This window comes from Pyxicephalus adspersus, chromosome 2 (assembly GCF_032062135.1).
Source record: "Pyxicephalus adspersus chromosome 2, UCB_Pads_2.0, whole genome shotgun sequence".
In the NCBI taxonomy this organism is placed as follows: domain Eukaryota; kingdom Metazoa; phylum Chordata; class Amphibia; order Anura; family Pyxicephalidae; genus Pyxicephalus; species Pyxicephalus adspersus.
Genome location: NC_092859.1, coordinates 137,087,959 through 137,104,907, shown reverse-complemented (window position 1 = coordinate 137,104,907; position 16,949 = coordinate 137,087,959). Strand labels below are relative to the sequence as shown.

General features: G+C 37.8%; 1 protein-coding gene across 1 annotated transcript in view; it reads left to right on the top strand.

The window, feature by feature from the left end:
• Positions 1-16,949, top strand: part of MAP2K5 (mitogen-activated protein kinase kinase 5) — a 96,368-nt gene that overhangs the window by 19,887 nt on the left and 59,532 nt on the right. Inside the window, exons 6-8 of the mRNA XM_072402587.1 lie at positions 2,450-2,517; positions 3,800-3,848; positions 12,536-12,600. Coding sequence (XP_072258688.1) covers positions 2,450-2,517; positions 3,800-3,848; positions 12,536-12,600 — 182 coding nt within the window. The remainder of the gene's footprint in view (positions 1-2,449; positions 2,518-3,799; positions 3,849-12,535; positions 12,601-16,949) is intronic.

Sequence of the window (16,949 nt, the reverse complement as noted above, 5' to 3'; positions counted from 1 at the left end):
TGCAAGCACAGTATAGATATGAACCTTGCATCTCACCAGCAGCTTATTGGCTATTAACTCACTGGCTACTGTGAGGAAATTAATACATTTTGTGGGGCATTTAAGCATTGTTTATCCCCCTGTATGCTGAAAAAGTGTAACATGATACTGGAAAATTAAGAAAAATGTATTATAAAAGATTCATGAAAGCTTAAATCAGTCAACAAAAGGTAGCTAAATATGCAATTAAAATTAATTTGTTAACTTTTGTGACAGTAATTATACTTTTATTTCTATTCTAACAGTCTTCAAACCCGAGCAATCCCTGATAATACTGTATGGGCAGGTTGTCACTTCTTCACCTACGTTAGAACAATATGGGTTGGTAACTGCCCTATTCCCATCCTGCTGATTGGCGAATTGAGCATCACCATATTGGATCCTCATCACATATTCTTTTTTTCCATCAGCAAAATAGTTTTAGATCATCAACTCTTTGCTTGCCCTATAGTCCTGACCACCCCTTACTACTTTCTTTCTAGTCCTGCTGGGCAGGGAGTTTAAAAAGTACATACATCACAGACCCATACCTAAATGTTAGGTTCAAATACGTTTGGATATGTAAATCTTCTTACATGTCTGTAACTCAAGTGTAATTTAACAGATGAATTTCCAACCATTCCAAGCCAATCTCCATGATCATCATTATCAGCCTAGGCCCTTGGTCACTCAACATTTGCTGAAGGGTAGTTGTATCCAACCTGAACCCTGATGCTTCCGCTTTAACCGAAGTCACACACACAAATGCATAGGATTTGGTTATTAATGCCAGTTGAAACCTAGAGTCGTATTTTTTCATCCAGCCCATCAACACTGGTTTTGTTTAGCGTTAAATGTCAGTCTGCTATAAAGTGCATCTGTGCCCAGGCTGTGGACATATACATTCCTAACAAGCAGTAAACACTGACCTATCTAGGTGCTTTTATTGTGAAGTTATTCATTCAATAAGATCCTCAAAGATCACTGCAGATACTCTGACGTAACCTTTGGTCAGTTTCTAACAGCTTAGAAACATTGACTCTTTGTTTGCATTAGTTATCTGCTCTCCATAGGAAAATACGCTGCCTGTGTTGTGAAATTTTAAGGTTACTTCACAATGCCTATAGGTATGGAGATGTATGAGGGCTTCAGAAAAAAATGTACTGCCTATTCGAAATATATACATATTTATTGTACATGATCTGGGCAAAGGTTCAAAATTAATTAATTCCAGGTGACCATGGATAGCAGCAAACTAAAGAAGATTTGTGTATGGAAATGGGGTTTTAATTTTTATTTCTCAGTTTATAGCCTGTCTTTTTAAAGCAATGAATGTGACATTCATTAAACTTTCATAGCAGGTATATCTTAACATTTAAGTGATTGATCTACCTGCAGTGAATATTTGGTGATTGTCACATTTACTTGTTCATAAATATTCCCCCTGTTGAATTTTTGGGCATCAAGTATGTTAGGTGCATAGAACAATTGTAGGGACATTGGGCCTGATTTTTAAAACCTCTCCAAGACTGGAGAAAGTAAACTTTCATCAGTGAACCCGGTTGATCCAGCAAACCTGGAATGGATCTGGTCCAGAATTGAAAACATTTGCTAACAAATAGCTTTTTAGAAAGGCATTCCAAGTTTGCTGGATCACCAAGATTCACTGATGAAAGTGAATCCTCTCCAGCCTTGGAGACCCAAATCAGGCTCATTGTGTGCTCCTTTAAAGAACCCATAGTGACTTGGTAATAATTTCCAACAATGCTTTACCTAATGTGATTACATTCTAGATTAGTGCTAACACTACAATCCATTGCTTTTAGTTTATAGAAAGTTTGTGCTAATGGCTTCCCCAACAACTGACTAATCCACAAACATTTAAGCAATACTTCTTATAGCTGCCTTATGTAGCTATATAAAAGTAGGCCAAGTGATGTAAAACATCTGTGCAGTATTTCTAGTATGCAGCTTGCTTGATGACCCTACAAAATAGTACCCAGAGACACAAGAACAGCAATTGGGGGTTTAGTATGGACCCTACTTTTATTGTACAAATGAATACAGTGGTGCCTGTAGAAAAAAAAATATACCATATACATTTTTTTTTCAAAAATGTAATTATATATTTTTTTAGGTACCTATTGTTTGCATATGCTAATCATCTAGATGTTATGTTAATCAAAAGGTTTGCAAAACTCCAATATACAAATTAAAAGTTCCAACTTTCCCCTGACTATCTGCTTGCTTGATCCAGTTCAAAGGCAGCCAGAAAACTAGCATTTTCATTCAACCTTTTTATTGATTTCTTAGAACTTCCTTGACCTTTTAACAAAAAACATCAGTGTGCAAACATGATGTGTATAAGGAAGTTTAATAGCCCCTTACAAGTATCTAACAGTGTTTTTTTTTCCTACTACTTTGGCTGTAGGTGAATACCAGAGGCGGATCATCTAATAACTGCAACACCTCCATATCTGACAGTATGCCCAGCAATAGGTAAGGGTATGAACAGCTAACTTCAGGATCAGAGTCACTGCCTACTACAGCTTTCCCCTAGGGCTGTTTGTGAAAAGGGCAGTGAGTACACGGAATATGTATGTGATTCTCAAACATTCTAGGAGCTATTTATTAGCAGTAATGTAGTTTTCTAATACATTAACCAAAGCGTGACCTACTACATGAGTACACTGTTGTATTATGCACTGCTTAGGGCACCAAATAATTGCTCTGACTTTCAGACAGCAAGAACTTCATTCCACACCTGGCTGCTGCGATAATTCTGACTGGTTTCAATGAAATACAGAAAATAAATCAGCAAGATATTATATAAGCATTATTATTATTATATATTATATATTATATATATATATTATATAAGTGTTATTTCTAACACAGGGAAACCCCTTGAAATAGCTATCAAGTCTTCGGGGATCCCCTGCATTAACTACCATATCCACAGCTCACAGTACATTAGTGTAGTGGTCAGTAAGAAGAATGCTTCCTACATTTCTGGACAGTGGGAAGGCTGCCACTTTTAGAGAGCCAAAGATCATTGGTATCTGTAAAACTGACCTGAGAGTCACATACTGCTCATTGATCAAAGAACCCCTTGCAACTTCTGGAGGAAGCCTAGGGTTCCACAGAACCTGGATAAGGAAACCCTGATCTAGAGTGACCCATACAAATATAAAATAGATTTAACTGAACCACAAAAAGCTCAAAAACTCTATCCTAGAAATGCCTATTACATTTTATACAACATATGAACCTAAATTTTAAATTTATAAAAAAAAATAATATTGAATCTTTTAAATTTAGTATTTCTGTTAAAATTATACCTGGTGATCCCCCTATGAAAGTTATTGTTGTTGCAGTAGGGTGACAATGCTCTGCCCTTGTTTCTAAATTCTGCTCCTCCATTGTCACGTGAATATCCAAATGAGGTTACAAATTGCGGTTTTGACAAACATTTTCCCAGGATTGTCCACTATTGTAGACTGTAGTAAGATGGCGGCTGTGCAGAGGCTGCAGGAGAACACTGACATTATTACATACACTGCTTTAGAACACTCATTTCAGTCCAGTGAGGGTTCAGATTTACTAACCAGTTACCTGAACTGATGTACAGTAGATGCCTCAGTAAAGCAATGCAGTGATCTGCCAGGAGGATGATGAAAACCTCAAAAGGAGCACTTTAGCTACTGCTTGTATACTACAGATAAAGAGACAGTCTTTATGTTCTGATTTTCATGGTTTTATGTCCTTTTTTATTTCACAGCTTAAAGACATCCTCTGCAGAGCTGAAAAAGATTTTAGCTAATGGACAGGTATGTTGTGACCTTTAGCCTTTGCACTGATTTTTTTTGTGTTTATAGTGTGTGTGTATTTATATAATCTCAAAAAATAAGCTAATTTTAATAAATAGTGTAAATATAAAAAAATACAAGTTATCTTAAGCTACGTACACACTTCCAATTATTATCGTTGGTAAACGAAGGACGAACGATCCTGCACGATATCTGCGAACGATCGTATAGCACCGATCCTGTACATACAGATAACGACACGATCGTTCGCAGATATTGTACACACTATAGATGCGATCGTTTGAACGATACAGGAAGTGACGTGCACCACAGGAAGTGAGCGAACGTTCGTTCACCGCGCATGCTCAGACCATGGACGATCAATGAACGACCGTACACACGATAGATGGTCAAGGATCGTCGTCCAATCCGATCCGCCGGCCTGGTCGTTCATTTCCAACGACTATCCTCTTTCGTCGGCATCGTTGCTTACTTTTTTTACAAACGATTTTTGCCCAATCGATCGTTCGTCGTTCATTTCCCACGATAAAAATTGGAAGTGTGTACGCAGCTTAAGTCTCTAACCTTATTACCTTTTGAGTTGGTAATCTACAAGCATGTAGACTGGAAAGTATCAAGTCAGTTCTTTTCAACACTGGTGTCCCAGAACGTTCCAAAGCCATTAGATCAGCAGAGCAGCCTCCCAGGAGAGTTCAGCTTTGTCCAAGTGAAGATGTCATTGTCGATGAGAGGTAGTAAGTTTAGTTGTTCATTATTGTTTTCAGACACCAGCAATGGTAGCCATTGTCATCTTTCTATATGCTGTAACACAATGGATATCCAAAAGCCCCCTGCTCCCCCTTCTACTAATGACTTTTGTTAAAAAAAAAAAAAAAAATAATAAAATTTAAATGGTTACTGATTTCATAGCTAGTTTAGTCAACCAATAAATGTCACATGACCTCACAATGAAGCAGACGACTAACATGTCGGCCCTCAGCTGCTGCCCTAAGCAAGAAGAATATTTGTGTCATCTGCAACAGTTAAAAGAAGACAGGGAAATACTATTGTATCCCCCAGAACACTGGAAGATAATACTTAATTGTAAAAAAGCTACTGGCAACTAAAAAGAATAGATTACTATGAGTAAAGAAACACAGTCATTGGACGATAGATGACAGAAAAAGAGTATTCTAGATAAATCTCTACATTTCAGGTATTTAGTTCCATATGTCAGATGTAGAGCAATGTAAAGAATTCTGAGCACCATGCCTTCTGTGAAGCATGGTGGTGGTGGAGAAAAATTAATACAAAGGGACTGTCTTGGTTCTGGTATGGTAGGAGATTTACACAAAATGCAAGAGATAAAAAAAAAACTCAAAAGGGTGCCAAACTAATAAAACAAATGTATTCTACATCTATCATTCCATGTGCAATGTTCATTATGCAGCAGGGAAGCAATACAAGGGATATATATAGGCTTTTGCAAAATGTATTTGGTGAAGGAATATCTTATACACCTGCCAGCACAATCTTCAGAGATAAACCTTACAAATCTGTTGTAGCTATATCTTCACCATAGGCTATTCTGCAAGGTAATCAAAACTCTGGGAAGAGATACAGAAAATGTGTTTTTTACTTTTCCCTCGCAATATCAAAATAAATATTAATAATAGCTAAAATAATGATACACTCAAATGTGAGATTCCTGTTTCTATCTCTCCAACAACTAATATGTGTGCCCTTAAGTGCAAGTACAAGAGCATTTGTTGCTTGATAACTATATTGTATCTCTAACACTAAGCAATTCCTCCTGCACCATCTGTCCTCAGCCAGTTCAGGTGTGCAGAATATTCCTCAGGCCTATTCTGACCTATTTTTGGTTTAGTATTTGGCCATAAACACATGAATGAGGACAGACTATTCATTCCCTATTAGTAATTTTAGCTTTGGCCACACGGTGGTCACAGAATAACGAGCATGGCACAGGTTGATCTATTTCTGTGTTGTGTTTTAGACTTGATTGACAGCTGGTTGCTGCTTAACTGATGTACAAGGACCTCAATAAAGCAAATGAGATCACAATTTTTTATTTTTTTAAAATTTTTTCTACACAACCACAGAAAAGTGTTGTTTATAGTTGTGAGATTAACATTATTCCTCTGTGGAGAAAGGCAACATTAAAAAGTACATTCACATTTAAGCATCCTTTGTGCTGTTTTTTGCATATGGCACTGGTAATGTTTGTGTAAGTATCCCTAGTCCAGCTCTATTGCCTGTATAAAGTGACGTGTGGGATTTGCCCATATGAAAAGCAGCAGGCTCCCTCTGGCTGCTCTAGGGAGGCAGCTGTCCGATGCTATCTAGCCTGCCTATTAGGATCAATTGGCCAAGACATCTGTGTCACTGCAAATAAAAGGGTCTTATTGATTTCCTAACTGCTGTTCACTTCCCTTTCCGTGTTCAGACGCTTGAAATCTTAATTATCTCAACGCCTTCCCTCTATGACCCCCTCCAAGACTCATCGGCATTTCATGAATCAAGTCGTCATAGTTGAGCATGTCAAGAAGACAATTAAGCTGCCCCTCCTCTCCCCCTCTGTCCTGTGTTCCCCCCACCAACTAAACACACATCTATCAGACACATTCTCTATTTACTCACCCAGTGGACACTAACTCCGCCTTGTAGAGACCAGTAATCTACATGCCTAGTTCTATGCACCACTGATCATGCACACCTAATGAATGTTGGGCTAATTTATAAAGACTGGAGCAAAGCAAAATAGTTTGGTTTCTCAAACATCCAATATTATTTCATGTTTGATCCTCAAACCTGTTTTTTTAAAATGAAAGTTAAAGTCCAACTAGCTGATAGGGAAATGATAAGCATTGTCTTAGTTTTGTTTGTTTTTTTACATTGGGCCCTGCTAATGCCCTATAACAACTAATGTCTCCTTGGATTTATGACCCGCTTCAGATTGTGGCGATTGGTAAGCTCCCTGCAGCTGTAGGGTTAACATCACTCGTTATTAATCATTAATAGAAAACGAGAAGCCATTGCTCAAGTTAATCAGATATTGACAAGGCAGAAATAGTGCTGCATTGATACAGGTTATGTGGTATAAATATTTATTTCTTTCCTGTCACTCTGGGTGAATACTGGTATTGATTGCTTATTGATATTGTCAGCTCTTGATAGGAAGCATTGTTGTTACTCCAAGGAGAGCCTTTTTTTCCCCCTTGTTCACTTTAAATTTACTGACTGTGATGGTATGGCATGTTAAGAGTTAAGCAGAAATTTAATTGGCTTTAGCTGCACCTGATTACTAGCTAATGAACCAGAGTCTGCTGCAATGCAATATTTTAAACTTACAATATCTTTAGGACTTGCACGTAAGACTTTGCAATGCCAGTTTCCATGTATGTTGCTGTGCATTAATGAGGTCAGAAATAGGAACTACTTTTTATGGAAACCCTAAAAATATTTTTTCCACTGAAGAAACATAGAGTTTTAGCATCGTAAGCCAGACAAAGCTCTACTGAGCTAACAATCTGCATTTGAATATGAGTGATGAATGTTTCACATATTGAGTGTGGTACAATTAGATCTCAGAATACATCATTCAAAACATTAGGTCATCCCTTTTTCCTGACTCATTTTGCCATATGGATTGCTCAGGGGATGATAGAGACTGAATTTAAAAAGTTTTGAGTGATGGGGATTTACTTAGAGATCCTAACAGGTTCAGATAATGGAGTAGTAGAGTATGGGTGTATCCCAGTTATTGGCTCAGGAGCAACCTTAATTAAAATGGTCCTGATTATTGGGTTATTCCAATAGGAGTAATCATCCAGATAAAAAGCAGAAATGCTGAAGATATAGAGAATGGCAAAAGTCTCTTATTGGAGCTGTGGAGGTCAGAAATGGCTATGTTTATTGTCAAAATTTTTAAATAGGTTTTGAACATATGTGATTCAGGCAGGTGGTTACTACAGAAAGGGGACAGGCAACACCCATTCTGCAATAACTGTTCTTACCTGCCCTAGCACTGCCAAGTTCTGAAATTTTGCTAAGCTGCTGAAAAACCCAGCTTCCCTTACACTCTCGTGGAACTATCATGCCATCCCGGCCCAGGCAATCAAGATGGCCGAAGATCATCTCCAGGAAGAAAAGAAGTTAAATAATGGCGCTGTGCGACGGAATGGCAATATGTGAGTATCACAGGTTTAGTTCTGATTAACTTTTCATGTACCATGTCAAACACCAAGGCCAAAGATACAAGGGGCCTGATTTATTAAAGCTCTACAAGTCTGGAGAGGATAAACTTTATCAGTGAAGCCGGGTGATCTAGCAAACCCAATATGCAATAAACCCAAATGCAATATACTGCTGTATGTATGTTGCTGTGCAAAGCAAAATGCAGCAGTCCAATTTCTGTGTGCATTAGACAACTCATTGCGTTACTGTTTTAATGCTACACACAGTAATGCACGAGGTGGAGAGGCAAAAGAAAAGAGGACTAGCCGCTCTGTTAAATCATTTCTTTGACAAAACAAGCATAAATCCTTCTTTCGCTGGAGGGCACAATTTTTATGATTTAACGAATGCTTTACAGAGAAAGTGGAGTCACCTCCCCGGCTATGCATTATGTGAAATGCACAAGTAGCTGGACACAATCACAAATATCCTGACAGCTAAATTGTTCACATTCATTTCAATTGTTTAGCTGTTTGGTCAGAGTTCTGCTTTAAATGTTTGTAACAGATTAAATATGGGATTTTAACTTGTGGTTTTATGTCAGAAGTAAAAATGGATTCTATACTCTTATATAGAAAGTGCAACATGTTGCTTTTATTTATTGACTTTATATTTGTCCATGAAATAAACTCATTGTGCCACTTAAGCTCCATTGTGTGACAATTCTTTCTTAGACTGTAATGTCATTCTGCTGCCGAGAGTTGCCAGGGGCAGGTTGGCCAAATATAAGCCCAATGACTGACAGCTATGGAGAGCTTTATAAAATGATAACACATTCACCTCTCTGACCACAAAGTTAGACTTTATCAATCCCTATCCCTAAATACCAGGACAGGGCCACATAGAAGGGTAACCATATAATCTAATATAATAATAATAATAATAATAATAAATATTATAAATAATATAAAAATTCTGATTTTTATTAGCACGATATCTCATTGACATATCGCTTTTTAACAGAAAAAAGTTAGATTTTATTACGATGATTAACCAGTCCACTAAAAAACAAAATTTGCCTTGCCCAATCATGTTTTGCACTACATTCTGATTATACATTGATCAAAATTGGGATTATTTTGATCACTGTAACATTTGACAATCAATTACAAAGTTTGCTTTATAGATTTTGGCAAAGATGTTAAAGCGCTACAAGCCTAGAGAAGATAGGCTGTCATGGATGAATCTGGGTGATCCAGCAAAAAGGAAATGGATTTGTTCCAGGACTGAAAACATTTGCCAACAAATACATTAATTTGGAGAAATCCATTCCAGGTTTGCTGAATCACAGAGGTTCACCCATGGTAGTCAGTCTTCTGCAGTCTTGGAGAGCTTTAAAAAATCAGGCCCCCAATGTCTTCATGAATTTTGGTAAATCAATAGGGGCAAGTTGCCCAGTACCTACAGTGGTACTCAAAAGTTTGTGAACCCTTTAAAATTTTCTATATTTTTATAAACCCATTGTTCTCCCCAGGCCCTTTTACCCGGGTGCACCACCCAGCACTTTTCAGTAACCACCCGTCTGTTTTTGGGTGATTACTGAAAAGTTGAGTTTAATGATGTGTTTGAGTTTAATAGGCAGAACTGATCAACAGTTGCCACAAGCATTTAGTTTTACTGGAAAAAGGATCCCACCAAGTACCCATGATAGAGCACGATATATTTATGGACCATTTTTCTTTTCATTAAATACATCACCAAGTATAAAAAAAAATTTAGATGATGTTTTAAGTCACAGTTTAAAGGGTTCACAAACTTTCAAGCACCACTGTCTATATATGAACCTACCCACAGCTGTTATGCAATGAAGGGAAGTCATTTGCTTTCTGAATGTAGACTGAATGGTAAACTAGATTGGTAAATTAGATATATGAATTTGTCCAAATGTGGAAGCATACAAATCAACAAAAGAATGACTCCACCAGAAGAAAATTAAAGTTTTGGAATGGCCCAGACCTAAATCCAATTGAAAAGCTATGGAGTGACCTGAAGAGGGCTGTGTACAAGAGATGCCCTCGCAATCTGACAGATTTTGCAAGGAAGAATAGGCAATATTCGCCAAATCAAGATGTGTCATGCTATTTACAAAAACCTGGCATTTTACCAGGGGTATGTACACTTTTTAAATCCACTGTAGCTGCAAAATCGCTATGCAGTGATTTTGTTCTGTTCAGCGTTACCCCCCTCTTTTTTTTTTATTGTAGAATTATGATGGTTTATGATTCATGTGCGTGTTGTTTTGCACACATAAACCTCACTGTTAACCTTCAGATGCTTGATGGAAAGTGTGTTAAACAGTCTGTAGTGTCCATCGGAGTTACTGAAGATCCCTCGCATCTTCCCTCCCCTAATGTGACCCTCTGCACCTCGGATATATCATCCCAGCCTGACACCTTTTATCAAACTTTAATGAAATGACCCAGGCAAACAAATTGTCATTAAACTTTCCATCACTCTGTCCCTTGGTATCACCTTTTATAAATTGGACGGCAAATGTTGTATTGATCTTGCTGTTCTTGCAGCTGAACTTGAAATGACCTGGGCTTGTGTTGTTTATGGCCCCAAGTTGCTTTTCCCTGACACTTTACATCCAAAGCTTGACACACTCTTCCTCTGTCACTCATTTTCAGCTCCTGTATCCTGATATTTTTTTTCTTCCTTGTGCAATTCTCTGTAGGCTCCCCTCTGGTACCAATCCACCCCCAAACCATTCACACCCACCCACAAATTCTCCCTTTCTCTGTCTTGTTATATTTGACAGTTTGTTTCTTGGGCTTTCTCTTAGATCATTGCCATATCTCTCATCATACTAAATATTATACTATATTTATTACTATACTATATATTAATATTTCCTCTTTTGTCAAATTTACATTTGTTCTTAATTTTCCTCTTCTTTATACTTAGATTTTTTCTCTGTTTTTTCTTTTCCTCTCTCTCTCTCTCTCTCCCTCTTTCTCTCTCTCTCTCTCCTATTTTTTAAGCAAAAGTTTTCCGTCCTGGACCAGATCTAATCCAGTTTTGCAGGATCACCCAGGTTCACTGATGAAAGTGTATTCTCTCCAGCCTTGGAGAGCTTTATTAAATCAGGCCCTTTGTGTCACTCTATCTCCCTTTCTTTATCTTTGTGTCTCTCTCTTCTCTCTGCCTCTCTCTCTCTCTCTCTCCCCCCTCTCCCATTCTTTCTTTCTGTCCCTCTTTCCTTTTCTCTCTCTTTGTGTCTCTTTCTTTCTCTCTTTCTCACTATCTCTCTCTTCTCCTCGCTTGGTCCTTTTCTCTCTTCTTTTTTATTTCTCTGTCTCCCTTCCAACTTTCTTTCTTTTTCTCCTTTTTCCTTGCTCCTCTCTCTCTCTCTCTCCTTCCCTTGTTGCGTCATTCTTTTTCCTACTTGCGGACTTTTTGTTTTTCAGTTTGGATTTTCTTTAACTTTACTTATTTTAGACATAGGGACATTATCCCAACATCTCAGTTTCTGTATCAACTGCAGACAGGTCAATGGCTGTTTGGAGAGGTTGGGAGGGTGCTCTACACCTTGGTACTGCTCTCAAGAAGGCTTGTTTCAAACATTGTGCAGATCCTTGGGTGAACTTATGCATACATCAAAATGTCTTAATGGGTGGATGCCATTCTGGAGTAGTGGACCTTGCCTAGGCAGGCAATATTTGCATATTAGACCATCCCTGATAATGCCCACACATGATGCTGGGGCTCTATGAATAAAAGGACAGAAATCCAGTAAATAAAAGGGACCAGTAAGAGATGGTTTGGCCAGGGGAGGAAAGACCTGGAAATAAGGCAAGCTTTGACTTCCTGCAGCTTGTAATGCATACAGCGGGTACCAAAATTACATAATATGAGGATTTACTAAAAAATATTCTAAATATTACTAAACAATACTAAAACAGTTAATTTGTATCTGAACATTCAGGCCCTTGTACTACATAGGCCTTAGTGGATCTAAAGGATATAGTACAGTCAGATTGAAATGTGTGTTATAAGCTTTGCATTTCTTGTTCCCTACAATTTATATTTTCATCCCTCTGTATTTTAGAGTTGTGCATTGTTTTACTTTTAGTGCTGCTTTATTTGACACCATTTTTGTGCTTTCTTCACTTCTTTTTTTATAGTGTATTTGCTATTTCTTGTATGTACTGTAGTCTTTGCCTATTAAGTTTCTTCTCCTATATTTTAACAGACTGTAGTACTAAGTTACTTCAGTAGTTGTTTTTCTTGCCCAGATGTTTGGTCCTCACTGATTTTGATCTTCTTTTCTTAGCACGGTTGTTAATATTTTCTTTCTGCCACAACTACTCCTTAGTTTTAGCTCTTCTGGTCTCCAGCTCTCGTGAGTTGTATTTATCACCATATTCATTTTTTGCATTTTTTGGCTTCTCAAATTATTTTTTATTTTAAGAAAAACACAAAGATGACATTTTTTATGTTACTTGCAGATGAATGAACTTGACATTCAGAATCGGGACATTCTTGGTCATGGAAATGGTGGAACTGTATATAAGTAAGTATACGTTTTCTTTCAGTTATTGCAATTTGCTTTGTGATTTATGCTGAATTATGTGTTTATCACAGCAAGTTAAAATATCTAATTTAGTAATTATGCAGACAGTGCTGCCATTCAGAGCTCTCCCTGCAATAGTCTACTACATATCCTAGGGTTTATTGCTGGTCAGCATGTTTTAATCTACTTCCTCTGGGTGCAGGTCGTCATGGTTCTGCCTCCAGTTTGTGACCAGACAGTAAATGAGAAGCTGCTTAGTTTCTATCAACATGATCCTGTTAACACATGGGCTTATTGGCTTCTTGTGCCTTTTCTTTCTGATCCACTCCCCTGCTGTACAGGAACCAAGCCAAATCCCTGAAAATACAGGTATTGATGTATTAATGGCTATAGAACAGAATAATGTACGTATTTTGTGTCTGTCCACCATTCACCTTTAAGATTATGTGTAAATTTATTTTTGTCCCTTTCCCAGCCTACTTTTTGATCTCTTTATATAATTGGTAACTTCATTGACCGGTGGAGCTGTCAAGTTAACGGTTACAGAAGAAATTAAGTTTTGTTAAAGCAGCAGATATCTGTCAATCCAGATTGCTTACACATGCTGATGGTGGCCTCTACTTCTGCATATTTCATTTGGGATATTTATTTTTTCTCATTGTGAGATATTTATATGATTTAGCGCTATATTCACCGTTAAACACACACATGTACTCAAGCTTACAGTGTTAATCCAGACTCAGCAGGTTTTTGCTGAAATATGGCAGCCACATATTGATTTTTTTTCCAGCACTCATTTGGATGAAAACTTGTTTGTATAGCAATATCGGTTTGTCCAGGACCCTGAAACAATACTCTCCACGCAGTGTAATCACCAGTCTGCTTCTCAGGGATAATAACATTTCTGTAAAAAAATAAAGCTATAGGTAGACCTGTTTTCATCTGAATTTCCAGAAGGCATTCCCACTAGTCCCCTTCAAGACTCTTCTGTTAACACTTCCATAACTGCATGGCACCACCATTTTTAAAGGCTTGTGAATATATGTAAAACTTAATGTCAATGTAAAGTCATTGCATACTTCTGAAATATTATAATCCAAGAACATTACTTGACTATAAACCGATCACATAATCCAATAAAATTTTGTTTTATTTATATTTTTTACCAAGATCACTTGACAGCTCTGGGCTAATTTCCCAACCCAGCACTGTGGGATAAAGGCCACTTGGCAACTTTGTTTACCATCACATATTGCAGGAGCTCTTTAGCTTCATAGTGACCTGGGAAGTGGTTGAATGCTGTAAGCAGGTTAATATGGATGAATGACGTCCCCATTTTAACTATGGCTGCTGTCATTCCACAATTCAGGATGGGCCAGGAGGAGTGGCTGCTGTTACGAGAGGACTGCTATAGATGTAGGTACAAAAGAATAGTGGGCAACCTGTCAATCAAACCATAGTGCTCGGTGTGTCCCAGGCTGAACTATAGGCTTATCATACGACACGTCTTGTAACTCCAGTGAGAAGCTATGGGTATGGGAATTGAACACACCAAGACAGATTTGCTTCAACAATCAGCCAATAGATGTTGCATCTGCCATATACTTTAACAAAATTTTTGTTGCCTTTATTTAGAGTAAGCACTGGAGAGTATTAGGATTGCAAGTGGTTGTTATGAAGCACACTTGACTGAAATGACAACATATTTTGGATATTCAGGTCACAGTGGTAAATCAACATCAGGGAGTTAGTGCACCCATTGATCAGTGGATGGCAAATCTAAAGGTACCATTGCAAACATTTTAAATATGATCAGATATAAGGCGAGATCTACTGAAAATCTTTTTTAAAATTCACAAACATGCAGATTATGCTCCAGCAGAGGTACATATTTAGTCATATTGAGGAGGGGTGGGGAACACTATGCAGACCTCCCCAGCTTTAACTTATCCCAAAAAGAGGGGTCATGCAGTACCTAAAACGTAAGAGCAAGGAGGAAAGAGGAAAAAATTACTTTCATTGGGGCTTTGGAAGCAATAATGATTTTATGTTGCTGGGTAGCTCAATTTCCTTTTACAACAGAAATATTTATTTTAAGTGCAGATATTTTTTAACACTTTCTGATTAAAGAAAAGCCTAAAATGTGCTGTAGGAAACTAAAGAAGGTTGTTAATGGGGATGCTAAGTTCAATAATAAAAAATGCATTGTGACAATGGATCCTCCCTTTAAAACCACTCTGTACCCTTTTGTCGCATCTTACCATAACAGAGGGCTGCTATCTGCTCTCCTTTGCTTTGCTGACACGTTCATTTCATCATATTTTCTTGTTCTTTGTAGAGTGAAGGATACACAATGTAGGCAAGAAAGCAATAAACTATAGCTAATTGATTTAGAGAAAAAAAAAGAATAAGAGGAGAAAAGTCTGATATATATTAGAAATCACAGAGCGTAAAACCTCAAGAGGATGAGCTCGTTTAAAGTCATAAAAACTTTTCCCATCACCTTTAACAAGTCTGTATGTCTTTATTCCTGGCAGTAAATGAGGAGTCTGCACGTTTATTTGAATTTAACTTTCTTGCTAAAACCAATTAAGCCTCAAACAACTGTCAGTGTGCATCATCCATCCTGTTCTAGCTTTAGGAACAGACAGCTCTGGTTCTGTGCCGTCTTTTCAAGGCCTAATTAAACGTTTGCGCTGTTACACTATTGAATGTCTAAGTCTTGCCCTATGTTTTCAGCTTTATGCTTTAATTTAGCTCCTGGTAATCTGCTACTGCTTTGCCGTGTTCTTTTTTTAAATCTGTTTTTACCTTTTTCACTTTGCTTTTTCATGTCGGTAGTTATAGGGGCACCGCTTTCATAAATGTTCTGTGGAAAACATGGGACACGTCTGCACCTAATATACTACTTCCGGTGTTTTATACCACATAAGCTGTGAATAGTTTTTTTTGTTGGCACTTGTATGCACTATTCCCAGAAGCCTTTTTTTTGTACAGGTGTGGGGCAAAGGCTAACTGTACTTTACTGTGAAGGTAGAGTCATATTTTAAATGTTTGTATCTTAGCTCACTATCGATTTACGGAAGAAGTGTGGCCTATCCACAACCTTTTGACACCTTTATCCACACTTGACCTTTTATACTCACCTTTCCACAGAGTTTGACATCTGTGTGCTGTATTCAAAGATAAAATGAAGCAAGTCATGGCTCATGATAGAGAATATCTGCTTGTCCGGGGACTGAAAAGCATTTTTTTTCAAATTCCAGTATGCAGACTCTGCTGTGCCCCATAGTATTCTCTGTTCATTGCATAAATCAGTGGAGATCGGCTACTCATAACAGTTATGAACAAATGTGGGTGTAAAGATTTTGGATCTTCATCACAATTCAGGGTTATCTAAAGGACTGCTGAGGTTATCTACTTTTATTTAACCCTTGAAAACGATTAATTTCAGCTTCCATACTGAAATAGGATTTATATCTTATAGAAGTTATTCCTTCACTTAACATGTTGGAATAAAGACAATCCTTTAAAAGGGCCCTTGAAATCCATCTTTTTAAACTTGCCTAACCATGTTCTTCTGTCCCTTAAACCCTCACTATTTCCCACCGATCCATATCCCCCCTCCTATTGTATGCTGCTTCCCCTACCTCCTAGATTGTAAGCTCTTCGGGGCAGGGCCCTCTCCTCCTCCTGTGACACTGTCTGTCATTTGCAACCCTTATTTATTGTACAGCTCTGCGTAATATGTTGGTGCTTTATAAAAATTGTTTTTTAATGAAAATAATATTAATAATTGCTAATGGGTCCAATATTCCATTTTTCTGCTGCAAAGAACAAAGCAAAACTCCTAATTGCCTATTTCATGTGATCCCCAGTTGTGTTTTTTCCGCTCAGCTGACATTCTCATACACCTTTTAGCCATATTTCTACATCTACTAAACTCCCTTTTGAAGTTTGTTCTGTTTTCCTTTTTTGACTTTTTCCTATTGTTTAAGTTAAAGCCTGCTTCTTATTGCCCTTCTGCCGATCTGTCTGCATTAGCTTGCTGCTGGTGTAAGCTGGGTTGATGTCTCAGCGTTCTGCCCTACACCTCAGCCTGCAGTGTAGATCTTACAAGACAAACTGCCTGGTACAGGGCAGATAGATGGAGGGCCAGCCTGAGGAAGGCGTCTTGATGAAACGGTTCAATTAAAAGCACAAGCATTTACATGGTGTAATTTCCCTAAATTGCCAGCCAGTCCCTGCAGACGGCAGTGTTGGGGGGGGAGGGATTGATCAGCGCATTGATTTTGGCTGAAGATGATAAATTTCTGCTGGTTAGTTAAAGTCATTCTGTGCCGGGTCTT